Genomic DNA, 27,741 nt, shown 5'->3' on the forward strand with positions numbered 1-27,741 from the left:
AGTGTGTATCCCTACTTCACTCTGTATGCTCCAAATGACATGTATTTCAATTCACAATACAGTAGTCTTAACATTAATAACTCTTGACTGTCATATTGATGTTAATGTAGACATACCGAGTCTATTGGTTTTTATAATAGTGTGTATCCCCTCTTCATTCCCTAAGTCTCAACTCACATGTATTAAAATTCACTATACAGAAGTAATTGTAAACAATACTTTACTGTCATATTTTAAGTTATGCATAATGGTTTTACAATAATGTGTCTCAACTCACATGTATTAAAATTCACTATACAGAAGTAATTGTAAACAATACTTTACTGTCATATTTTAAGTTATGCATAATGGTTTTACAATAATGTGTATCCCCATTTTACTATCTAATTTCCAACTGACATGTTTTTCAATTCACAAACCAGTAGCCATTCTTAACATGATTAAGTCATAACTATCGCACTTGATGTCATTGTAGACATCTCCTGTCTGGTGGGTTTATAACAGTGTGTATCCTCACTTAGTACACTCCCTGCAGTTCCAGCTGACACGTTTATTTAAGTTTGTGAAGCATTTATCAGAGTTTTAAAAATGCTCTCACAAATTTCTAGGTTTAAAACGTAGTACCAAAACAGAGTTAGCCCTACATTTCAACTTCTCCCAGTGTGATTTCCCATACATCCAACTGATGAAAGAGGCATCGTTTACAAATTTTGGATCTGATATGGATTTCAACGTTCACCTCTTTTAAGAGAAATGGTTGTTTAATGACCAGACTGGAATCCTGAGAACAAAGTTGATAGTTGCATGTCAACAAAATGACCAATGACAAATATTCCTTGCACTTAAATTTGATTAAGAATCTTAAGCCAGATAAATTTTCATATTTCAGCTGATCTCCATCTGTAGCCCTATGTAACTTTCCACTGTATTGTAAGAGAAATTTTCAAAGAAGAAATCTGTTACGACTCTTTTAACTGCAGTAAATAAAATCAGTGTATGATTACTGGTGAGTGGCCAGCCTTCCAGTCAAAGGAGTAGGCACCTCGTACCTCAAAAGATAGTGGTCACATGACATGTTTTGCAGGACCAACATAAATAGAATGCACATTTATTTCCAAAAGGCAGAGTGCATTTGTTCATTCTCGCTTCTTTTTCCTTACTACACCTTTCTTAAGCCATGTACTGCTCACATTGAGAAAGTAATGTAGAATTCAACTTCTGGTGGTATTTATTTCACATTAAACCCCTGCCTATCTTTCTTCAGGTTGATGAATTGTTTCGCCACTTCCTTGTGGTTCAATCGTCTCCTTTAAGCATCATTATTTTGTCTGTTATCAATAGGAATTAGTTTAGAAAAAGTTACCCTCTAACTGTTTGCGCTGATGTGTATGTTCTTGTTCACCAAGTTTGTGCAAACATGGAGTAAATCCTGAGTATTATATTCAGTTTTTTTGAGTCAAAATACAACACGTTCTTTATATTTTTACAAAAATCATATATCAATTTGCCCCTACTCATCATTAAGTTGTAGAAAAGTGCTGCATTATGTGTAATTGCACATTTAAAGCATAGGCTTTTTGATTGTGTTCTTGGAAAATCAAGCTTAGCGGCTATGAGGTTGAGTGTAAGGTCCATCAAATGACTTATTAATGATACATATTTTCCATTAATTGTCCTACAAAAATCTAAAGTATGATTTAAGCATAGGCTCAGGATTGGACCCAAACGTTAGGAAACATGTACACCTGCACAAATACAATGCGTGACATTATTCATGTTCTAGTTAGTGTATAGGATGTCATCAGCCAGTAGTAATAGTTAGCCTAGTAACACAATCGTTCATGTATACATAATTTCTGTAAATAAAAGTATTAAATTGCTACCTGAAAACCCTTCTTAATCCAATTGTATCCTAACTTAAAAAGGCACTCTATGATGTACCGCAATGTTTAAATTAAAGCTAAGCCTAGGCTCGTACTATCGTTTAGGGTAAATTGCTGCATCGAATCTTCCCTGATTTAAATTGTTAGTTTCTCTTTCTGATCTACTTTATTTGATGTTGATATTTAAGTCGGCTGATTTCTAACAAAAGAATCGTGTCTTCTTGAAAATTTGATTGAAAACTCACCTGCAGTTGGTTAAACGATGTCTTCGAACTTGTTCGTGCTTCGTTATATGAGGCAAACACACGGTCTGAGGAAAGCGCGAGAAATGTGGCGCCCCAATCGAATGTTGTGAAACACACTTACACCGATGTATGGCAAAAAGTGCCATGCGAGACATACACACTTTTCACACCTAAATGCTTTCAAAACCTGGATAGTGAGCAACATGCTCAGATCTTCCTAACACACTCTGAGCATGTTATTGGCACCCTGTTTGATAGTGTTTTGATGATTCTAAAATCGGGGATATCCCCTTTCGCGTGGTTTCCCAAGTAGACGGGTGTGTATCTTAACGATTATCCCTAATAGGGGCCGTAAACACACCCAAACAAACACACACAGCACATCTGCCAAAAAGATTTAATATAGTCTAGAGAGGTATGAACATTTCTCACTGTAAGGTAATTGTACATAGTCAGTTTACCAGCATATAAGTTAATTGTTCCTACCTTATGAAGAAAATCGTCACAAGGATCGTTCACATCTTTTCTTTCATTTCCTACATTCCTTGTTTTCACGGGATAATTGACACCTTCTTCCGCTGTAAGAAATAGAAAACATTTGTGATGTGTCAAATTAGTTAACCCACTGGTCATAAACCACAATACTTTGCTTTTGGGGGTTAAGACATTTAACGTTATACCTCATTTCACTTTCATGTAATTATGTTATTTATCCTAATTAGAGTAATCATAATTTAAACATACGGTCTCTCACCATTATGATAATGAAGTTTACTTTCTGTCAAAAACTGTCTGGGGAGTTCCGAAAACTTTTTTCCTGTAAAATAATATGTTCAATATAAAAAAATATAGACTATGATGAACTTGTTTGCTCATTTATGTTCTTTGTTTCTGAATGTGATCTTTTAAGTCTAAGACAACCAGGGGCGTATCCAGGATTTTTTAACTCGGGGGCGCGAATTACTATCTAAGCGGACCGCCACCATCGCGGTTGGCGCGCAGCGTTCAAGAAAATTTGTGGTTCCCCCCCCCCGCCCCACATATCACCGGAAATGGCCCATATCGGGCTTGGAAATTACCAACTAGAAGTTCATTTTTGCCTGAGAACCAAGTATTTTCCCAATATTTTTTTTTTCATCCATAACCTTTTTGAAGATTGTCACCAGTCACACACACATCATGTTCGACCTCATCGCATCTCCTGTGGATCATTTCTTTTGTAGGTGATTCTACGTCGCGGCCCACAATACCCGTCAGCCCCACTTTCAAGGTTTTAAGCCCATTATTCGTTCAGAGCGTGAAAATTCACACTTCTCGTGAAATAAATTCACTTTAAAACATACCCATAATGTTGCACAAAATTTCATCTATGGACAACCAATACAGAAAAACCTCCTTCAACACCTAACAGACCGGTCAAAATTTCACGAGTAGAGGGAAGTATGTTTAGGAATATCAAACAAAAAGGAACATTTCGACAATTCAGACACAGTTAATTTATTGGTGCATGGGCGCAGATCAGTCTTGGATAATGGTGGAGACGCGTGTCTGTTCTCTGATACTATCTAAGCGCAGCGCGACCATGGGTTTGCGCGTAGCTTGCAAAACTTGTGAAAGGAAGCACTCCAAAAATCCAATGGGCTTGTCTAGTAGAGCGCTCCCATAAGTAAATAGAGAGAACAATACAAGAAAACAGTAACACTTACATCCACCCACACCAACCCAATACGAATTACCCGCCCACCCGACCCCACCATCCACAATACATGAATATACACATATGCATCATGCACAATTGAATACAAATATATGAAAGTTTATGCATATACATACACACATACACACCCGTGTTATATAAACATGTATGCTTATTTACACAAATACAAAACAACCATATATACATATATGTTAGGGGGAAAAATAACAAAGGGATGGCTACAGCGTACAAAATACAAAAGGAAAACTTAAAATCTTAGTAGGGACTATAAGGGATCTAGAAAATTGTTGTAACGAAAGGAGTGTACATTATGCTTACAAGTTAAAGTCTCTGGAATAGAATTCCAGGTGCTGATAGCTCGATAATGCAAGTTTGCCGATTGCCAGGAAGACGAAGACGATGTTTTGACTTGTGTGATAATTGTGAACTAGGGAATTCCGAACGAATAAATTAGAAAAACCTAAAGGTAAGAGATTGTTGAAGAAGCGATAGGTGAAGGTTGCAATATTAGCTTTGATTATTTCATTTAATTTTAACAAGTTAAGGGACTTAAAAAGTGCACTGGTGTGTTCGCGTGGTGCAGAATAAGTAATATGTCTGATATTTCGTTTTTGGAGAACAAATAACTTTCTTAAAGCGGAGTTACTAGTGCCCGACCAAGCAAGACTGTAGTAGCAGAGATGGGGATAAACAAGAGTTAGATAAATAGTACGAAGAATATGTTTCGGCAATAAGTTTTTAAGTCCCGCTGTCCCCGCCAGGATCTGCGTCCATGTATTGGTGTACAAACATTAGAACCTCTTTTAACCGCTACTATTAAACTTCGTTGATGGAAATGAAAAAAAAAAAACACCAGATATTCCCAAAACCGAACACTACACACATAAACAGTTTGGAGGCTGTTCATCCTGGATCGCCATTCCCATGTTCACTAATATGATGTGATATCTGCTGTTTGCTTTACAAATTCGAATAATTGAAATGAGACTGAAATAAATAACTTGTATAAGTTTATTGCAATGCCCCACATTCTTTTCATTTCGAAAGACACGCAGTTGTAAGTTCATTACACACTGAAGGCTTCTATTCTCTATTTGCCTTCAGTTTAGGGAAGATCTCGGGATTTTAATCCCTATAAATATCGCTAGATATTGATAGATATCCATACAGTACAGTGTCTTTAATATTTCTTGGGATTTTTCGGGGCCTGATCTTGGGAAATTGCAAAATCAGGAGTGGTCACTGCACTCCATGTAGGTCAGTGCACGATCTCTAGAGCGTCACCGGATTTGTCAAGGTCTTGGTACTATACGGGCGAAGGTCTTTTATTAAGTTTCGGGGTGGGCGTAGGGTTGTGGGGCGCGCGTTTTCATGCAGATGGGAACAATCTGAAGAAGTAATGGGTGCATCCGCCCCCCCCCCACCCGGCAATGATACGCCTTTGGATCCACTACATGATATTCACAGGAAATGTGCTCAATTATCAAATCTCATGCGGAATTTATTTTTAGATTAATTGTATGAGTAACGGTAATAGGGGTGGGGTAACAACTAGCATTCAGTTCGCGTTGTATAACATTTTATCTCTGGATGGCGGTGTTGCATTGAAGGACATATATCTAGTGCACTTTGCATATAGATCCTGGTCTAATACCGAAATGCGTCATGTTCTTCGACAACTCGGTCGAGTTTAAAACCAGCCACAGTTGGTTTCATAGCACAATTTTACAAATATTTAAGGCGTCTGTTCTGTTTCTTCTGTTCCCTTCTTTTCTCCATTTTCTCTTTCATCTTCTTTTCCCTTCCTTCCTCTTCTTCCTCCTCTTTTTCCCACCCTTTTTTTCCCTTTTTTCTTCTCTCTTTTTTTCTCTCCTCTTTTTTACCCGGACAGCGCGCCCCCAACGCCCCAGCCCCCTGGATACGCGCCTGACAACTGAATTCAGTCACAGAAGAGGCGGTTTAAACAATTTGAGAAATGTGGATCATTAAGAATTACCTAACATTTCGACTTCCTTTGTAGTCTTGATGAGCTTAGGTGTTGATGCAGATGCAACCATTTGCTCTTCTTCAAGAATCAGTGTGGTAGGAGCTCGTACAATCTTCCAGTTCCTACAAATAATGATACAAAGTTGTAGGCCACATTTGGTAGTTCACCACTCACCACTTGCTAACATACTTCCGAACGACTGACTTAATTGCATTTCCTTAAGATGAACATATAGATTACTGTGTAAACCACCTGTTTACATTTTAAACTGCAGTGTGATGTCCATGAAATATAACGTTACAACAATTACAAGTTTGTCAAATATTTCCAACAACAAACAAGTAAATACATTAAGCTTTCTCATATTGCATTAATTATGAAAAATAAATAAATACAGCAATAAAAATAATAATACGAATAAGAGGTTTACAACATACCCATTGCCATTTGTCAGAACGTTCAAGGCCCAGAAAGAAAGACAATTCAATCCAATGAATACAATACAAATTTACGACAGAAGTAATAATATATGTCATTAATATCCATACTAATAAAGTAAATTTTGACTTTTTTATTAAAAGTATCAAAACCTGATACAGGCCGAATGAGAGGTGAATTTGCCAATTACGTTTCGTTATACACTAACAAAGATGTTATCACCATTCGATTTTGTTTGCCCTATTATATTAGAGAAAAGTCGGATACAGAAGGAGATACAAATCTATGCTAAATTTGAATGTGTTGTTAATACTTACCCACAACTATCTAAGAAAATATCAAAATCCACCTCTTCTGTTGAACATTGTTGAATAACTTCATCTTTTTTACCAAACATTTGACACCTTTCAGCAATATCCTCCATATCGCCACTTGAACAATATCCTTCAAACAACAAGGGAAACACATTAGTTTTATATTAATTTATAATTTATATTAATTATTAATAATCTTATATGGTGATATTGACAGCAACTTATTATTATAAATACCAAACCAGTGCAGCCAACTGTATATTCACAGCTTTTTTTACAACTAATATCACCTGATTGACTCTCTTTTACTTCCGATTTCAACGCATTTGCAAGTTCTTCGTAGTAACCACACCTGTCCAGTGCACAAAGGAACGAATTAAATGCGGTCTCCTCTTTGGTTTCCAGAAATGAGATGAATAAACGAACACGTTGCTTTCGTTTTGCAGTGGCTTTCAGTGCATCTACTTCAGTACTAGTTAATGTACCATTGTTGGTGAGAACCTTCATGAGACTGAATGGATCAAGCTGTTCTTCCATGCGTGTTTGTACTCTCATCAGAGCTCGTTTCCACTGATCTTTTGTGGTGAAATCTGTGAAATGTGGGTGTTAAGAGAGAAAGGAGAAGAAATTAGTAAAAATGTTATTGTTATCAAATAAGATTAATCTGCTATGTTAGCAGAAGGTTATCGTGATACACCAAATACAGATCGTTATTGAACTAATTAATTTCATCATGGTTTAAAATAGTTGATTCCATATGATAATAATAATATATGATATATATATATATATATATATATATATATATATATATATATATATATATATATATATATAATATCTTGTGATCAACTTCCATGCCGCGTAACAGTTAAGAACTACTACTTTCAGAAGTTATAATCGTCTTGCTGGTCCTTCAGACAGAAGATAAAAAACCTCCAAGAGTCGCGTATGACGCCATGTGGCAACTTTGTAATACAGTAGCATTTTTGTGTGATACATTAACACCGTAGCCATATTTACTGTAGCCAAATTCATACTCACTGTGCTGTTTTAATACATTGGTAGCATCCCTCACCTCCTTGGTGTTGTAGGAAAGATTTATTGACAACTTAACATCTCCGAGGATCGTTATTGCTTCATTTTTTGTCCACTCGTTATACATTATCATGAGTTTTTCCATGAGTCTTCCACTGTGAATATCTCCCATTAGTTGATCCAGAGAATCTTTTGATGGTACTTTCAATCGAAATATAAAGCTGCCTTTTTCGCAATCCACAAGATGTACTTTAAATTCTCTTCGAAACTCGGTATCTAACAGCTTTTTACTTGATAAAAGGAACTCCTCAAATTCTGCAACGGCACCACTTGGTACGTTTGACTTCATCGTCAATGTTACCTCTGTCACAGAAAAGAAAAAAAGTTCGTAGTTGTACAACCTTGTGATACCAATATTAACTTTACAGACTGTTATCTAAAGAAAATAAAAACTACAGGAATAATAAATACACGTAGTGTCACATTTTATTCACTGACTTGATAAAAGCTTTTCTTATTAATCTTTCAAATTTGTTTTGCAATTGCACGGAACACGTTTATTCTCAACTGAAGCGATTTAAGCTAGACGTAGATAAGTATGGTCAAGGATATCAAGCAGCTTGCTCTTTTTTTCTTAAATCTTGAACAATTTCACTTTGATGGATTATCGTTATTATTCAATTTTCTGCAGAATTTTAATATGGCAAATATTTACCTGGACAAAGAGACATATCATTGAAATCTTCGATGATGCTTTGCAGCCGTGTTAACTGAATAGATCTAACAGCCTCCAGGAGGTGAAATGTATCCCCATTTGTCCAAATCTTCTTACGTCGGCACACATGTAGAAACTCCCGTTTAGGATTGATACTTTCTTGAATTCTTTCCAAGGATTTAGGATCCATATTGAAGTATTCACACAGTAGGTCAATATCTGAGACATCCATGGCTTCGATTAGTCTATCCATCATGTCGAGATAGTCGAATGTATGATGTCTCGATTTCTCTTCGTTGGCACCTGAAGTAAAATATACGCAAACATAGTAATTGTTTGGTAGAAATATTGCTATTTTAATTTTACGCACCTCTCATTCTGACATTAGTTAGTTGCACATGACTGTGTATCTGTAGGGCTTTGTATGCAGATCCACTAATTAAAGTAGTAACCCTTATACTTGTTACAACCAACAAGACTTGAACATGATGTTTTTGCACCTCAAAGTTGTTTATAAGAAAGGTTGTATATAATTTGCCACTGAAATTTTTTCCAATAAATATGACAAAATGTTATATAGTTTTTTATTTACCCCAAGTTGTTAATCAACAAATACTTACCATGTCGTAAGAGTTCCTCAAACTGTTTTTCGTCGTATGTAAGCTTAATGGAGTTTCGTTCTTCTTGTGAAATCATCAAGGCATTATCGCCCGTTTCGTCTTTATAAATTGTCAATATTTCTTCCAAAAATCTTCCACTGTCAATATCTGTCTTGAGTTTATCCAGCGATTCTGCTGTAGACACTTTGAATAGCAAATTTATACCCAACTCTTCCTCTACTTCAGATTTTGAAACCCATATTTTCCCCAACATGAATTGTTTGAATTTGGTAAAGGTTGCGTGATATGGTTTCGTTGGAGTTATTTTCACTGTTACTTCTGTTAAAATTGAAAAAAATAATAATATAAAAATTAAAATAAATAAATACATTCAGTTCGTTATTTTTGTGTGAAGCAAAACTTGAATACTAAATAAACCAACGAATTTTAATACAATGGGATAGAAGGCTTTTAGTAGGAGCTATATTAAGGTAAAATGTAGCTTGAAGCCAGGGAGAACACTTTAAAGAAACATGCCTTTTAAGAGCACAATTACTTGAATCCTTTTTGAACGTATTTGGTTGTGGTTCTGTACTCATACAAGTATCAGCAATGCGTGAATACTTCGTTCATTTACACATTTATGACGATTTTAATTTTTTTAGCAAACGCCGATCTTGGACGCAATCCATCATCATCAATTGCAGAAATGTATTATGTGGACGTCATTGGTGTTAATTATTTCTTGATAATTGAAGTAGATGGTACAAGAACATGCCAAACAGTGCATTGAAAGGCATGTTGCATTTCATGCCACTAGTTGTAAAAAAGAATGTCGACAATTCTAGTATGCATGATTTGCCACTGCCAGTAACAACAAAGAAACTTATGAAGCATTACACTCACCTGGACACAGAGACATATCATTGTGTTTTTCAGCTATGATTTTCTCCAGGTTTGTAAGTTTATTGGACCTTACAGCATCCACCAGTCTTGACGTGTCCTTCCTTGTCCAAAATTTATTTTGTCGACACACGTGTATGAACTCCCGTTTGGGATTGTTACTTCCACGAATTTTTTCCACAGAGTTGGTATCAATTTTGAAGTACTCACACAATAGATCAATATCTGATCTACTAATGGCCTGGATCAGCCTATCCATCATGTCAAGATAATCAAACATAGATTGCTCTTCATTGTAGCCTGAACATGAACGTAATATGGAAATAAATGTTAAAACAATAGTATTCATATACAAATGTCACACTAAATGGTAAAGTAGATCTCTGAAATACGGTTAATTCATGCAGTATTGCATTACTTGTGTCTGCAAAGGTAAGCATTTGTTTGGGAAATATTCTTTTAACCTTTTAAGGGTTTGTCCGAAATGCTTCTCGCTTAAAAAAAATTTATCAAGGTTTAAGCCAGCTTGATCGAACATTTTCCTAAGGCCGTCAATAGCTACCAAACCTTCCCCGTGTCTAGACATCAATGGCATTTACAATACAGACTAACCTGCTTCAAAACTGGCAAGACGTGAGCACGATGATAATGGCGATGTCTCACCTGATGGCGATGTCTCACCTGACAAGGGACAAGAAACATCACATTAGTTAAGCTCATTCAACAGTACCCTTCCGTACCATTTATCTCAGTAGACACCCATACGATAAATACAAATGCAAAAAAAAAACTGCATAGAAGATGTGTTACAAATTGTTCTTACCTACTGAAGTTGACAGCTGTTTTCTGACTTGTTCAAGTTCTGGCTTGCTAAAGTCGAGTCGAATGCTAGGTGTGGATTTGGAACCGTTGATCAGCTTGTATACCAGTTTTGCCACATTTGCTCCAAACACATCAGCTTTATTGTCTTCTAGTAACTTGTCAAGCGTTCGCTTGGAAGTAATTCTTAGACAGAAGGACTTTGCTTCATCGCAGAGTTTTACGAAGTGTATATCATACTCCCCACGAAAGAAAACGTATAGCTCTATACTTGTTTCCTTTGGAAATAGCGTACTCTCCCACAATGTGCCGCTCTCCAGCAACGAATCATTTTTATGTGACCTTGATGGAGGAAGCCTCACCAAGAAATTTCCTTTTAATTCTGGTTATGAAAACGACATATAGTTTATTGATTGATGTGAGCAATGTATCGTTATTTGAAATTAATCTTATCAGTCATTCACGTCTGATCAATTAAAATCCTGACAAAGGACAACGATGTTAAATACACATGCTGTATAAGTTTTCTACGTAGATAACCAGTTTTATACGTAAAACTAGATTTTCAATATACAATATACATACTTTACTAAAGGTCCAAGAATATTATATATTTGAGATTAAGTTTGATCTGATACAAGGAATGCTTTATTAATTCAGGTTTGAAAAGTATTTTGCAACAGGTACGAGAGAAAATATTTGTTATCATTATATATGCTTTCCGGTGAACGAAAATATACCAAGCTCTATGATATGTGATACAAAATGGAATATATGACACCTCCCAAATTGTATGCTCTGTGGTTACAGGTATTCCAGTTCAGTTTCAAGACTAACTTTTGGCTGGTGACATGTCTTACCTGGGAAGGACAGTATCATGTCATGCTTGGCGTTGATATCTTGAAGATATTTTAAATTATATTTCCTGCATGCCTCCTGTAAGCGAAGCATTGGTATTTTATGATCCAAAAGACCTTTAACCAATGTTTTTCCAAGATCATTGCTGCTGGTATTTGGTACTTGAAAGTATTCAAGTAACGTCCTTGCGTCGGACTCTTGTATTGCTGTAGCAATATGTAGTAAGTGGGAGAGACAAAGAAACGATTCTTCCGAGACACTGTATAATTCTGTAAGATATGGGAATGAATAACAGAGAAGGTGTACAATGAATATCTAGTTTATCGTAATTGTTAAGTTAGCAGACGCGTGTCGTAGTAGCCATGTAATAGATATAATTGCATGTTTATAACTTGCTCATTACTCTTGGCATACATTAGGCTACTTAGCATTTCTCGTATAAAATTAATTTTGATAAAAGTAGTTATCCAAAGCGCAAATTTTCAAAGTAACAACCTTGTATATCTTCAACTTCTTTCATTGCACATTCCGTTTCTTTTTTTAGCTTTTCTCCAAGTGTTCCATAACAGGCTTCCAGTACTTCAGCAAATTTCAAAAGCCACCTATCATCATAATGTTTAGATTGTAGAGTAGACATAGTAGTCATTACTCTCTCTTTCCGAGACTGTCTTGCTTTTATCTGATTCTGGCCTTCCGTATCGACGATATTATTCTGAACCAGTTGATCTAACACAAGCATTGGCTCAAATTCTTCCAGTAACTCTTCCTTCATTCCGTCTAAAACTTTTGCTTGAAGGTACTCCATCCTATGGACAGGAAGAATTCGACAAAACACTTTTAAACATTCTATAAAATATTAGTTATGACTGATTTTGCCAGATTAAAATTGAAAAAGTGTATTAATAGTTCAAGCAGAAATCAGGATCTGATGCTAAATTTCGTTTGGACCGTTTCATTGTAGCATCACTTGAGTAACAACAATAGAAAGCGTGTATTTTGAGAGAATTCGAACCATATATCAAGGTATATATCTGTTATGTCAAACACTATAGTGTCGTGAACCCTCATGTATATTTAATATATGCAGATGTATGTAAATAATCTGTTAACTTATCCCTTAAATGATTTGCAGGAATTAAACATATAGAGTGTGATTGGCTTCTGCTGTCTTGTGACAGAAACGTTAAGTTATGATTGGAGGAAAGTATTATGTCTTTTGCCTCGTGTATGACAGTTTTTTAAGCCACTTCAGTCTCACTGTATACCTCTACCGTGTAAAGTCTCTGTGTTTGAAGGCACGTTAAATATACTAGTAAAACCACTAATTATATAGGTTTCAACATATTTAATCTAATCAATCCTGCATATAAATATAATGAAATCATTATATATCTCTGTTGGACTGGTAATTTGCGTTATTCGTGTCGTCCATGCTACGCGACCATCGAAATGTGCCTTAACGTACCGGGAGGTACGCGACAATGTAAAAAACGTGCACAGAACACGATGACGTGTGTCTCTAGTGGCATATATTCCATACATGACAAGTCAATTTTCGTTAAAGGTCAAGTGACACGTAGACTTGACTTTAACGAAAATATTAAACTTAACAATTCTAACATTAAGAAAAATCCAATACCGCGATTTTTGTCCGTCTCCAAAGGGGTATAAATCGGTATAAAGTACTATTACGTGATAGATTCAGTGACGTCACGGGGGGAGCGCAGAAGAGTGTAAACTGTATATGTTCTGCGCAGTGCATTGGGTATGTAGAAATCTCAAACTTCTCGAAAATATTACCTTTTTCAGCAGTCTGTTACAAGAAAGTTAAGATTTGGATTAAGATGAAAAATCACAAATTGATACATAAGACATCAAACAAAACATCTAATGACATCTTTTTTTCATAAATTCCTTGCATTTTCTTCCTATCAAGCAACATAAACTCCGAAAAAATCGGCTAGATTGACTCGTTCAGGGAAAGTCAAAAACAAATGACGTCATTTGTTTACCAAGTCGAGAGTGCATGATATCGTGCTTATTGCTACCAGACTCACAACCAGACTTACAATTTCGCTTACTATAAGGTGCTTTTTGGTTCCTTGCTTTTTGAAAAGCAAGGAACCTATGCGTTCAACTTGGCGTGTGTGTGGGTGCGTGTATGTGTGTGTGTGTGTATGTGACGCTTGGCTTGTGTACACGATATCTCAATAAGGAAATGATGTATCATGATGAAACTTGTTGGGTGGATAGCCCATAGTAAGAGGAAGATCCCTATTGTTTTTGGTGCCCGCAAAGGTCACCAAAGGTCAGTTAGATGCCAAAAACCAATATATTAAAAACAGCAATAACTCCCATTGACAGGGTCCGACATGGTTGATATTTTGGGAGTAGTTGTGAATGGGGTAAGGCATCGTTTCCAAACATAACGGTAATGTGATCGAAGGTCAACAAAGGTCAATTAATGATAAAAAACTAGTATTTTTGCGATAACTTGAGAACGAAATGATGTCCGTTAGGGTTGGGAGTTGCTTCAATGTAATCCAATTGTCGACCTGCACCTGGGTGACCCTTGACCTCAATTTGACCTTTGGTGACCTTTACGTGTTTTTGGGGATTTTTAGTTTTGATGCTATTTTCAGGTGTCATAGGTACCTTCTGAACATAAATGTCAATAGGTTGACCCCGTGTGACCTTTATGTGCGAAGTTATATGGGGTCAAAGTTTTTCGGTCGGAGTTAGGATGGTTGCGCAGACTTGTCGTTTTGTTTTGTTTTTTAATCAGGAGATTAAACTACATCTGAAACCAAGGTCAAAAGGTCAAAGGTCACATTAGAAAAAATGTGCTTATTTTGGGAGGAAACGAGCAAAAAAGAAAATGTTTGGTTTTGATGCTAGATTTGGATACCAAAGGTACCTTCCGATCAAAAATGTCAATGGGTTGACACCCGTGTGACCTTCGTGTGCGAAGTTATACGAGGTCAAAGTTAATTTTCAGACATTTAATGCAATAACTCCCAGTTCCAAGGTGTGACGTGGTTGATATTTTTGGACAAGTTGCAAATGGTATAGGGAAATATTTTCAAACTTAACGGTCATGTGATCCGAGGTCACCAAAGGTCAATTAATGTTAAAAAACTAGTATCTTGGGAGGAGAAAATGGGCAAAGAAAAAAATGTTTGAATTTGTATAGTTTGATGCTCTATTTAGGTCTCACCGATCAAAAATGTCAATAAGTTGACCCAAGGTGACCTTTGTATATTAAGTTATATGAGGTCAAAGTTAATTTTCAGACATTTAGTGTAATAACTCCCAGTGCCAAGGTATTACACGGTTGATATTTTGGGACAAGTTGCAAATGGTATAGGGGAATATTTTCAAACTTAACGGTCATGTGATCCGAGGTCACAAAAGGTCAATTAATGATAAAAAACTAGTATTTTTGCGATAACTTGAGAACAAATTGTCCGTTAGGGTTTGGAGTTGCTTCAATGTAATCCAATTGTCGACCCTCATCTGGGTGACCCTTGACCTCATTTTGACCTCTGGTGACCTCTGGTGACCTTTTCGTGTTTTGGGATTTTTACAGTTTCGATGCTATTTTCAGATGTTAAAGATACCTTCTGATCATAAATGTCAATAGGTTGACCCCTGGATAAGCTTTGTGTGTGAAGTTATAGGAGGTCAAAGTTAATTTTCACACATTTCATGCAATAACTCCCAGTGCCAAGGTGTGACAAGGTTGATTCTTTTGGACAAGTTGCGAATGGTATAGGGGAATATTTTCATATTTTACTTAGCGGTCATGTGATCCAAGGTCACCAAAGGTCAGCTAATGTTAAAAAACTAGTATTTTGGGGGGAGAAAATGGGCAAAGAAAGCATGTTTGAATTTTTACAGTTTTGATGCTCCGTTTAGGTCTCACCGATCAAAAATGTCATTGGTTGACCTACGGGTGACCTTTGTGTGTGAAGTTATGTATACAAGTTCAAAGTTAATTTTTAGACATTTAATGCAATTAAATCCCAATACCAAGGTGTGACACGGTTGATAATTTGGGACAAGTTGTGAATGGGGTGGTGGAACATTTTCAAACTTAAAGGTCATGTCATCTGTGGTCACCAATGTTATCATATCTGTTGACCCGCTTGTAGGTGACCTTATACTTCTTACATTTTCGACGTCATATTTAGATCTCAAAAGTGCCTTTTGATCAAAAATCCGATCACATTTTGTGATCACAAAAGTGTTGGCTATAGTGTTGGTTACTTTATGGGAACATGTAGGACCACAATTACTTGGACTATTTGAGCCCAATCTTGCTTGATAATATGTGTATGGTCATATACCCCAAGCAAGGAACCACAGTGCCCTTGGGCTCTTGTTTATCTTGTCCGTTCTTTACTAGATCTAGACACCCACGAAATCTGAACTGTGATATCCGGTTGAAACAAATGTCTGTGCTGTCATTACTGTCATTCGTTTTAGTCAACGCAATTTTTTAGTGTGTACAACATATTGTCATTCGTTATGTGTAACGCAATTGTCATTCGTTTTAGTAATACCCCTGGAAAAGTGCACAACAAATTCAGGGGTAGTCTATTATTAATTTTCTAGCATTTGTAGTGGTAAATTAGTGAAGTTACCACAAATCAGGGAAAGGGTGGGGGGAGGGAGAAGGTGGCACCCCACACCAGCTTTTCGTCATTTCCGCTTCAGCTAATTTCATAACCAGATTTTCTCAATCTAGGGAATGGATTCAGAAGTAGGAAAAAAAGTTGGAAATAAGGCACCATCGGCCTGTTTTTTTTTTCTATTTTGACATGTTAGTATGCCCCAATAAGTCATTGAAAATTGGCTCTTTAGCATTTGAACTGATGCTGCATGCATCACATTACACCCAGGTTTTGAAGCTGTGTGCCTGAACCCATGGGGTGCAACAGACAGCCTACTACGTGAACCGTCAACAGTATGGTGGCCGTGCACAGGAAAATAGCATCCATGAGTAAGTAGAGAATACATTACATTTGTAGTATAACTTTATTCATTGCTCTGACCTGCTGTTGAATGATGTAACAATACAGAGGGTGTGCTTGTATTCATAGCTTAGTTTTGTTGTGAAGGGAATTACATTAAGATATAGATTAGATCAAGAAAATGTGTGCACCATGTTCAAAACCTGCTTCTGATTAGGACATTTTGTGCAAAAACAAAAACTGGTGCAATGTCCTTGAGGTTAACCCTTATCATACTGACTGACATAGTAGTCATTTACACTGAGCCACGGAACCAAATGCCACACAAAAAATGTCCACCATGCTTGGGCATGATCCATTTACAAATTTTAGTCACCGAGATTCAATGATCAGTTTGTGTAAATTGCATAGCTAGGCCTAAAACTTTAGGGGAGGCAGATTTAGGGGCCAATTAAAATTCTGGAAATCATATGGAGATTTATTTTACAGTTGACGTCCCCAGATGGCTACCAAGCTTTCGTGTGTCATCTTTCATAGCTGGTTTTCATATGATTATTTTGCAGGAAATACAGACACACAGAATACAGACAACTTGTACGGATGTGCTGGCAGTTTTTAGGGAAGGAGGTTTGTGTTGTTCTCCCATCCTGTGCAGTAAGGAGGATTCGAGCAGCTTTTCCATCTGAACAGTATGAAGGGTTTAAATTACCAAGACTGTGAGAATGCGGACTTTGTATGCCAAGTCAAACTATCATTTTTGCAAAGTTTAATGAAACAGGGTTCAGTCCTGCCTGTTTTGTGGCTGAATGGTGAACATTTTGGAATTCCAGGATACATTTTTCTGGTTCATGGTATTAACTTCAATCTTGGATGAAATTTTACATTTCCAAGTTTGGGAAGTACATAACAGTAATAAATAATAAAAACTCAAGTTAAATTTTTGTATGTATTCTCTCTTGTAACAAAAGCTGTAACTTATAGTAGCCTGCCAAAAAATCTGGATGATTGAAATCTCAAATATACTAGGTTAAAATAGAAGAACAGGTTGAATAAAGTAGCCTAAACCACTATGTCAATGGGATATTTTAGGCTTTCATTTAAATAAAAGTGTATTGAAAATCAATCTGAAATTGTTCATTAATCCATGGAATATCAAGTTTACTTGTTCATAAATGGAATAAAAAAATCACAATTTATCCCATGTGGGGGGGGGGGGGGGGACAAACAGCAAATTTCTGTCAATCCATTTCGAGAAAAACAAAAAATTGGCAACATGTTTGAAACACCAAATATTAAGTCAGCATGAAATTGATATTTATGAAGTCTAAGCTCTCTAGAGAGGAATACTTGTCATTGGAACTTTTGTTTAAATATAATGTTATCATTTATTTAGTTACAATGGAAACCAGATGTAAGTAAAACTTTAATGTAAGACTTTAGCAACTTCCCTTAAGGCTGGTAGTGACCTGTTAATTAACACTGCTCTGCAGCTGTGCCAAAACATCATGTGAACAGACAATTCACAGAGTCGATTGCTCCCCACTACAATGAAACAAAATTAGAAATTGGGAGGCCATCAACCACTTCAGCAAAGCTTTTGAAATCTGCTTCGGTGTTGTTTTATGGCATCCTCATTGTTTGGATGAACATAGGAGCTTGCAAGTGGTGGTGGCTCTTTTCGGACAGGAACAGGACACTCCTCTCCCAGAGTTCCACTTCTGCAGAAGTTGTGCAAGCAGTCAAAAAGTTACTATACATAATCTGTAGAATAGTAAAGATATGAAGAATAATATAATAATAGTTCATAAAAATATACCATTTAGATAGAGGCATTCCAATCACTCCATTTCGGTCAATAGTCATGGCACAATGCACAGTTGTCAGTCAAGTCTTTGGATGCCCAACTAAGGCGACAGCTGATACACCTCGATTGGTGTGGATACATGGGTCAGGTTTTACCTGACAACTTGTGGCTGAACTTGTGCCTGATGTAGTAAAGTAAACATGTGGACAGAGTAACATCCTGTCCCATCCCCTTGTAATCCCTCGTAAAAGAGTGAGTGTATAAGATGCAACTTTCACCATTTGTATTCAGTAGCAGATATCCAGTCAAGTGAAGATATAATATACCCTGTTAAATGCAACTACTTGTTTGTGCCTTTATTTCTTGTTCACATACCGCTGTGACAACTCTACCAGATACAGCTTATGATCAGGGACGTAGCCAGGGGGGAGCAGGGGGAGCAACCGCTCCCCCCTTTCAGTGTCGATTTTTTTTTTAAACTGTCGTTTTTTTAGCATGGTATTTTTTCAGTGCTCTTTTGATCTTGAATACTTGTCAGCTCCGTTAACTCGATTGTAATCGTAGTAACATTCACGCCTACTGATTCAACTACTTACTTAGTTTGGCAGATGCAATTAGCTAAATTTAGCTTATAGCCAATTACAAGCCTACAGTTGGCCACTGCGTAATAAAATACATATAGCCTACCTAACCGCACTCTATGGAATATCACGAACTGTATGCACAACAACGTCGACAATGTTCGTTCAATGAGTCGTTCTAAGTTGTTGCAAGAACAGCATGTTATGAAGCTAAGCTAGCAATATGAGCCCAATCTAAAAAGTGATACGCACTTCCTACAAATAATTATTACACTGCTAATACACTGCGATAACGATATTTGTTTTTAGGCCACTGCGTATCTGGCTGTATTACAAAATATGAAAGTTTATATTGTCCATCAGTTAAGTTCGTCAAATGTATTAAAGTCCAGACATTGGACAATAAACAAGAATCATCCTACTGGAAAGCTTGTAAAAGAGCACTATGTTTGTCTTTCTGATATATTATGTAAAAGAACATGTAAAAGAATTTAACCAGGAAACAAAATCTGCTGATACTGGTATCATATGATCAGAGCGTAGCCAGTATGTAGCACGATAGTTTCATTCAACACTCTACCCGCCGAAAAAGACTATAGGATCCGATCTTGTCAGTTTTTTAACATGTAGTTAAGAACCCGTTTACGCAGATAATATTTCAGTTGAGAAAACACTTGAGAAATTTGCATCAGATGGCAATCGTCGGATAGCTCTCGCCTTCTCTTAGTAGGCTAACTTAAACATGTACTAGCTACAGTTGTATCAAAGACATTTCTGGACTATCTTTGTATCTACAAGTATCAGAAGTTGAAAAGTAAGACTACTAAGACGGGGGGGGGGGGGGGTTGATGGAGTGATGTGTATACGCAAATAAGATAATACAATAAGATTTATAAAGGGTACTAAATATCAGGCTGCATCAAGTCCAATCGAATTTCTGCAAAGTACCCTTTGACGTCGGTGCCCCCCCCCCCAGATTAAAAGTGCTTCCGCCGCGGATATGATGGATAAAATACAATGTATGTTATCCCCTAGTCAGCCTGCCCCGATGTGCAGTATTAATTGCTATTTTGCTTTCAACAAGTACTGTTTCTAAAATTTTGGCCCCTGTGCTCACTTCTGCTATAGAATACTCTTTAGATGTATGAAAGTTTTCCATTCTTGCTTGTATTACCCTAGCTTACACTCCACCACATTTCCACCCCCCCCCCCCCACCATCCATCACTCTATTTATGCCTATTTATGGGGACCTTTTGGGCGTAATACTGCTGCCTCCTTTTTGTCTAGTAGCTTGCCCCCCATATACATGCCTCGATGTTTTACTGGTGGAGATTCCTTGTATCCCGTTCAAAACTGACGACTGAAATCTTTAATGCCTGTCACCACCCTCCCCCATTTCCCAACTGTTTTTCGGTAATTACAAGCACATGTATAAGATCATGCTACCTTTAAATGGAGATGACATTCTGCAGAATCCTGCCTTTGTATTTTCACTGCAGTTGGTTGGGGAACAGTTTCTAGATTAATCTAAGTAGTGAAAATTGGGAAAGAAAATAACAAGGAAGTTATGAAAGTTCATTTAAGAAAGCAGTATGATTTTTTTGAAAGCATGTGCACCTGTCACAAGCGTTTCCTCTTGTAACAAAAATTGCAGCCCTACTACCAAAAATGGCAAAATATAAGGATGTCATTTACTGTGCAACATATGAGCCATGACTCTGAGTATGAAGATATGTGGGAGCACATCATTTAGCAAAATGACATGTAAACATAGATCTGATGCTTGTCATACTGGATTCTTCATGATGTACCACTGATCAAATGCTTCAGTAAGCCCTATAGCCTACGCCTAACTTATCGTCGCCATACCTAATTTAGGACCTAACTAACTGAACGAAATTATAAGAATTAGCCTACTGCAAGTTAGTAATAATACTAAGTAAGTCCTGGTAGTAGGCCTAGGCCAGAAAATACACTTACTCTTTTCCGATCCAGCTTCGCAACTACTGGTCTACTTGTTTCTATATCTCCTCGAGATTTGAAGATACTCTCTCCAAATAGAGAAGGAACGGCATTGTCTTGTAGACGGCGAGCTGTTGGGATCCAAAGCCAAGTTGCGCGGATAGGCGATAGGAAACTTTAACTTTAACTAGTGAAGTGCGCACTGCACACATAAGATTCGCTCGAAGGTCCAAGCCAGTCTTTGCTTAGGCAGCTAGGCTGGCTGAGTGCACTGGTACTACGCTATCGCTGTATACAGTGTTTGACGAACACGAAACTTTCTTGCACTGTTGTGCACCCATTCTCATATGGTATTAGCGCCATATTGTTGTAGTCATAATAAGGCGTTTCCTTTGTAGTTAACTGCGTCACAACATTGGAACTTACCTTATCCTGATTTTTGCCTTATTGAACTGTTATTTATTAAATCTCAAGAAATATTCTGCATTCCGAAATATAACCATTCCATTCATAGTAACATCTTGATCGGGTTACTAAGTTATGAAAATTTAACGTTGATAAAATGTCGACAATGGCAGTGACATTACTCACTGGCGCGTTGAAGACCACGTGAATCATCTGTAAACCTCATCATGAAATCAAATGGCTTGTAAATGTACTACAAACGTGCCAAGAACGGAAACATACCCTACTTCAGAATGGTATAGTACGTGCTGAGGTTTAGCTCAAGTTTCTTTTGAAATATTTTGTCCTGTACCTGATTACCTATAGTTAAATCATGTCCAGAATGGCAAAATATTCGAATGAGATGTGTTAGAGTTAAGTTAACAAAGTGTTATTCGGGGAAAATAACATTTGACCATTATATGCATGGGTAACAGATTTCTTTAAATTTGCTGTTTCTTCAGTCAGATCAAGTGCGTAGAATATATTTTGGTCTTGAAGTTGACCTTCAGAATCGTTATCGTAAGGGAGCGTAGAAGGGACATGGTGATGAAAGAGAAACAAACTCGTCAAAATGACAAAATTCAGAAAAATGACGTTTTGCCGAGTTTAACAACCGACAAAATTATTAAATTTGCCGAGATACAACAAGTCGTCAAAATGACAAAATTCTGAAAATTGACGTTTTGCCGAGATACAATAACTCATCAAAATGACAAAAATCTGAAAATTGACGTTTTGCCGAGATACAACAAGTCGTCAAAATGACAACATTTTGAAAACTGACGTTTTGCCGAAATACAATAATTTATCAAAATGAAAAAAAATCAGAATTTTGTCATTTTGACGACTTGCTGTATCTCGGCAAAACGTCAATTTTCAGAATTTTGTCATTTTGACGACTTGTTGTATCTCGGCAAACGTCAATTTTCAGAATTTTGTCATTTTGACGACTTGTTGTATCTCGGCAAAACGTCATTTTTCATTTTTTTTATGTCACTTTGACGACTTGTTGTATCTCGACAAAACGTTAAAATTCAGATTTTTGTCATTTTGACGAATTGTTGCATCTCGGCAAAACGTCAATTTTCAAAATTTTGTCATTTTGACGACTTCTTGTATCTCGGCAAAACGTCAATTTTCAATATTTTGTCATTTTGACGACTTGTTGTATCCCGGCAAAACGTCAATTTTCAATTTTTTTTGTCACTTTGACGACTTGTTGTATCTCGAAAAAACGTTAAAATTCAGATTTTTGTCATTTTGACGAATTGTTGCATCTCGGCAAAACGTCAATTTTCAAAATTTTGTCATTTTGACGACTTGTTGTATCTCGACAAATTTAATAATTTTGTCGGTTTGATTAGTTGTTAAACTCGGCAAAACGTCATTTTTCTGAATTTTGTCATTTTGACGAGTTTGTTTCTCTTTCATCACCATGTCCCTTCTACGCTTCCGTATTATCGGGTATCCAAACAACTATAGGTAGCGCTATGGATAAAGTGGTTGATTGCCAGTGACGCGACAAACTGTATGATCGAGTTACGCAAATTAGGTTAATCAGAATGTATTGAATTGAAACTTAGAAGAGAACATATCCGCTGTTTTTGGAGTACGCATTGTTTGTGCAAAGAACTGAACATACCATTAGCAACAGCGCGGGAGAGGAGACGGGGATCACAATTTTCCCAATTGATTTTGTAGAAGGGCCAGAGGCAGTGGCGGCGGAACCGGGGGGCTTGGGGGGCTCAGCCCCCCCAAATGAACAAGTTGAGGGGGCAAATGCATGATAAGCCCCCCCCCCAATATTTACCAAGGCTCCGAAACGTGCATCTTCCCATTTTTCAATGCCTATACTTGTCGATCTGTCCGATGCACACGTATACTTTATAGGTGTAATAATTTTAGTAATTGCTGGGGGACCCTGGTCCCTCGGACCGTCCCCTGGCTAGACCACATTGTCACCCCAACCGCGTCTTCACGCCCCGTGAAAAGTGGAAGCAGTTAGTGTGAGTACCGGTAAGCGTAACACAACTTCGTCTTAGGCCAATGACTTGCCTCATTTCAGCCATTTCTCCAACATCCCCTTACTTAGCGGCGGAGCGCCATATATACAGTCAGGGGCGGATCCCCCCCCCCCTCCTGACGGACTCAAATGGACTGCTGGCGCCCTTTTCAGCTTTTCACTACTTTTAACTTAATCGCGATTATTGACTATTTTATTGCGCTCTCATATACCTATTGACATTTGTCATATTCTGTTGGTGTAATTTTCCGACAAAATGGCGACGACACCTATTTATTCTCCGTTTATCTGCAAATTAGCAAGGCCCGGAAAGGGTAATTTTTTTTTTGCAATCTAGGGAGTAACGTTACTCAAAACTTTTCTGTACGCTCAGCGCCAACCTGTGGTGGCGCTCCGCTTAGATAGTCTCGAAAGCGCCCCTACAGACCATTCTTGCCCCCCTGACCAATACCCCTAGCTCCGCCACTGCCCTTACTACACTCAAAAACGTCTTTGCGAGTACACTACGAGTAATAGCTACTCTCTTAAAACACCATCGAATATACAAATTACAATGTGTTTACAGACTTTTACGTGCAATCTGAGAAATTGCAGGCTTGAGACCCATATTTTAGGGCTAGGTATTCGCAGCATAAAACACTCGGGAAGTGCCGTTTCCGGCCATCTGGGGGTTTGAAAAAACCCACAATTTTCTTGTACGCTCCGCGCCAACCGATGGTGGCGCCCCGCTTAGATAGTCTCCACACATTAGCCCCCCCCCCCCCAATAATTTTTCCGTTCCGCCGCGCCTGGCCAGAGGCGAATGAAGGACTCGTTATAAACTTGGAAACGGGACTGTTTTGGGGTCAAAGAAGCCGACCCTAATGTTTCCAGCCTTTTCACCAGAAAAACTAGTTTAAATCTGAATAGTACGTAGGTTATAGACTAATTTAGGTCATTTTGGGTAGCTCTTGGCCAAACATTATGCTAATAAAATAAACTAACTAAAAAATGTTCTCGATTGATTAAGTAGTAACCTGAATCCTCAAATGATCAATTGCACCAAGTTGGTATACTGGTTGATATATAAACCATTTGTAATTCTTTTAGTGAAATTTCATGTTTACAGATGGCTTAGTATTATCAAAGCCATGTTCCCTTCATTGTGAATGTATAAACAAATAACTACAAGCACAACATATATCTCATTTTTTTTTAAGGAAAGAGACGTTTACCCTACCTGTTGGCATCTACAACGACTTCGATTATCACAAAATATAATTAAAAAGAAAGATAAACATCACTTGAAGTCGTGTGTGATAATATCATATGGCACAAAATTGCTCAGGAGGTTATATTAAGCAAGTTGGGGGTTGTCACTTTATTTTTATTTTTAGCCTTTGACCCAATCAACGAACCTCCGCGACTACACGTGACATACTGCGTATATATCAATCCGCCCGAATGTTGTCCTTCAGGAAAAGTGACAAAAAAGCAGCAGGAGAACAACGCTTTTGCTAGGTTATCAATTAGGATCTGTTTCCTTGTGGTTTGGATGTTAAAGAGCATGAATGGAAGCATATGTTGTGCAAGCAGCGTACGAAAATTGTTTACGACTGAGTAAAGCGGTTGGTTGACAAGTGCTTTCGTAGCAGAAAATCTGCATGGTCATGATAACGGACAATTGATGGTGCCATGAATGGCCAACTTGTCAGCTATCCAGCGTTTAGCTGGTGAGAACTATCTAGACTTAAAGACCACATTACTGTTGTGATTAGTGTGTAAGTCATTAGGGCATTTAATGAGCGTATGATATATACGGCAGGCGCGTATCCAGGGGGCGTTGGGGGCGCGCGCCCCCGGGGTAAGGAAAAGAAGAGAAAAAATAAAAAAGAGAAGAAAAAAGGGAAAAAATAGGGGGAAAAGAGGAGGAGGAGTGGAAGGAAGGGAAAAGAAAAAGAAGAAAGAGAGACAAAGGAGAAAAGGAGGGAGTAAAAGAAAAAAAACGCCAAGGGAGAGAAAGGGGAACAGTGACATAATAACAGCGCTGATCCCTATTATATACACATGGTCGGGTAGCCAGTGACGGATCGAGGATTTCGGAAGGGGCGTGCGCCTCACCCTACCCCTTAAACCGACAACTCCATTTTTGACGTTTCCATTTTTCCTCTCTCACTAATGTATCTATATCTATATATATATATATATATATATATATATATATATATATATATATCTATATCTATATCTATATATATATTTATATATAAATATTTATACTATATATGGTCTATCATAACGCGTTAGTGTGTATGGACGCCTTAAACAACATGTGCTATAAAACCAACTGTGGTTGGTCTAGCATTCGACCGAGTCGTAGGGGAACATGATGCATTTCGGGAAGGGAGCGAACGCCCCCCCCCCCCGAGTATATATTTTTTTATGATATCGCTAGTAATTTCAAAATAGAAAATGTTTAGATGCAACTCACAAGGCATGGGAAGTGTCATTTCCAGCGATCTGGGAGGCAGTTTTGCAAAAATTTTCTTGTACGCTTCGCGCCAACTTGTGTTGGCGCTACGCTTAGATAGTTTGCCGATAGGGCTTCGCCCCTCCCTTGGCAAATTATTCGCTACGCGCCTGTTCGAATTTGTAAATCAAACAGCAGATATCACAACATATCAGTGAGCGTTCCAAGATGAACACCCTTAAAAATGCCAATTTGATTTGGGGGGGGGGGGGGGGGCTGTAACGACTTGCCCGGAAAATATAACCTAAATTTTTCGCGCGCTACGCGCGCATTCAACATGTTAAAGTCAATATCATATAAGCAAGCATCGGTTATTACATCGCATGCCATCGTGTACCGTGCGGTCCGTGGAAATTGCGCAGTATACCGCGGGATGCTAATGTTAACAACGAAATGTCTTATGTAGATGTAGTAAAAGCATGGAGGTCAAAATATGTCAAATTCTCTTTTACATTAGTAATGGCGAATTAGTCGGCCAAGCTTAGAACTTTATTTAATTATCAAGGACATTCATTTCCTTTAGCTACATCATTGCAATTTATTTTTCTTTCACTAGGAGCCCACCCCCCCCCCGCCTCCTACGCCTATGTGTGTAGTATTTGGTGAAATATCTGTATTTTTTTCATTACCTTCAACCAAGTTTTATAATAGCCGTTATAAGAGGGTTTAATATTTGTACACCAATAAATTATTTTCGAAAATTTCCTGACCAACCTTCTTAATCATACTTCGAATTTGACCGGTCTGAGAGGGGTTGAAGGAGGTTTTTCTATATTAGTTGTCCATAGATTACAATTTTTGCAACATCATGGGTATGTTTTGAAGTGAATTTATTCACGAGAAATGTGAATTTTCAAATTCGGAACAAATAATGGGCTGAAAACCTTCAAAAGTGGGGCTGTCGGGTATTGTGGGCCGCGACGTAGAATCACCCACAAAAGCAATGATCCACAGGACATGCGATGAGGTCGAACATGATGTGTGCCTGGTGAAAATCTTCAAAAAGGTTCTGAATGAGGAAAATAACTATTGGGAAATACTTGGTTCTCAGGCAAGAGTGTACATCTGGTTGGTCATTTTCAAGCCCGAGTGATCTATGGGGTATGAAAACCAGAAATTTTCTTGTACGCTGCGCGCCAACTGATGGTGGCGCTCCGCATAGATAGTAATTCGCGCCCCCCGGGTTAGAAAATCCTGGATACGCCACTGTACAGTGTTGAACGTTAGCAACAAAAGTATTTTTCCCGCTTGCTTTGCTTCATTGAAATAACCGCGTACGTGTGTAACTGCACGATCTTTCATACGTTATTCAAATAAGATGATTATTACCTAGGGGTGTGCTGTTTGCCAGCCTTAGCCTTTTAAACAACTACTCTACAACAAAATAACGAATGGAAGTTTGTATTCTTTGTTCTACTAAATAGGCCACACTGCACTGGAATCTGTTTTGCTGTTATCAAGTGCATCGTAGCTGTAGTGTTTCTCGCAATAATAATATGTTCAGTTTCTGAAGCCAGAGAAGAATGCAAATGACTACAAAATAATCAACAAAAGTTATGCCAGCCATTCGTTTTTTTTTTACTTCATTGCACTAGACGTCTGCTTGTTTACCAGAGATAGGTGTTACAATATAAATGGGTCGAACCACTATTTTGATGTTTATTTACACTATGGCATGATAAACAAAAGTCAGTTTACTGCACGTGACAATACACACCACCAAAAACAATAGAGGTCTTGAACTCAATGTATCCACACATCAAGTACGAGAAGTTTCCACGATCAGGTAAAGGGTTGTCAGAGTTTAACTTCTGGTGACCTCAAGTGGGATTTGGCCTCACAAGCAACAGGATTCTTGTACTCAATATGAAAAATCCATATACCATTGTATGAAAAGTATCCAAGATTTCGACCATGAGAAA

General features: G+C 37.6%; 2 protein-coding genes across 3 annotated transcripts in view; one reads left to right on the forward strand and one right to left on the reverse strand.

Moving 5' to 3' along the window:
• LOC139970973 (uncharacterized) overlaps positions 1-21,465 on the reverse strand; it is a 32,618-nt gene extending 11,153 nt beyond the window's left edge. For both annotated transcript variants that reach the window (XM_071977078.1, XM_071977079.1), the window contains exons 1-13: positions 21,267-21,465; positions 12,012-12,322; positions 11,519-11,785; positions 10,663-11,040; positions 10,452-10,520; positions 9,843-10,139; positions 8,958-9,275; positions 8,338-8,640; positions 7,629-7,985; positions 6,875-7,174; positions 6,588-6,714; positions 5,842-5,954; positions 2,615-2,706 (exon numbers count right to left, since the gene is read on the reverse strand). In XM_071977078.1, coding sequence (XP_071833179.1) covers positions 2,615-2,706; positions 5,842-5,954; positions 6,588-6,714; positions 6,875-7,174; positions 7,629-7,985; positions 8,338-8,640; positions 8,958-9,275; positions 9,843-10,139; positions 10,452-10,520; positions 10,663-11,040; positions 11,519-11,785; positions 12,012-12,321 — 2,931 coding nt within the window. In that variant the 5' untranslated portion in view covers position 12,322; positions 21,267-21,465. The remainder of the gene's footprint in view (positions 1-2,614; positions 2,707-5,841; positions 5,955-6,587; positions 6,715-6,874; positions 7,175-7,628; positions 7,986-8,337; positions 8,641-8,957; positions 9,276-9,842; positions 10,140-10,451; positions 10,521-10,662; positions 11,041-11,518; positions 11,786-12,011; positions 12,323-21,266) is intronic.
• LOC139970693 (uncharacterized) overlaps positions 1-27,741 on the forward strand; it is a 243,417-nt gene that overhangs the window by 90,919 nt on the left and 124,757 nt on the right. The window lies entirely within an intron of this gene.

This window comes from Apostichopus japonicus, chromosome 8 (assembly GCF_037975245.1).
Source record: "Apostichopus japonicus isolate 1M-3 chromosome 8, ASM3797524v1, whole genome shotgun sequence".
Taxonomy (NCBI): Eukaryota; Metazoa; Echinodermata; class Holothuroidea; order Aspidochirotida; family Stichopodidae; genus Apostichopus; species Apostichopus japonicus.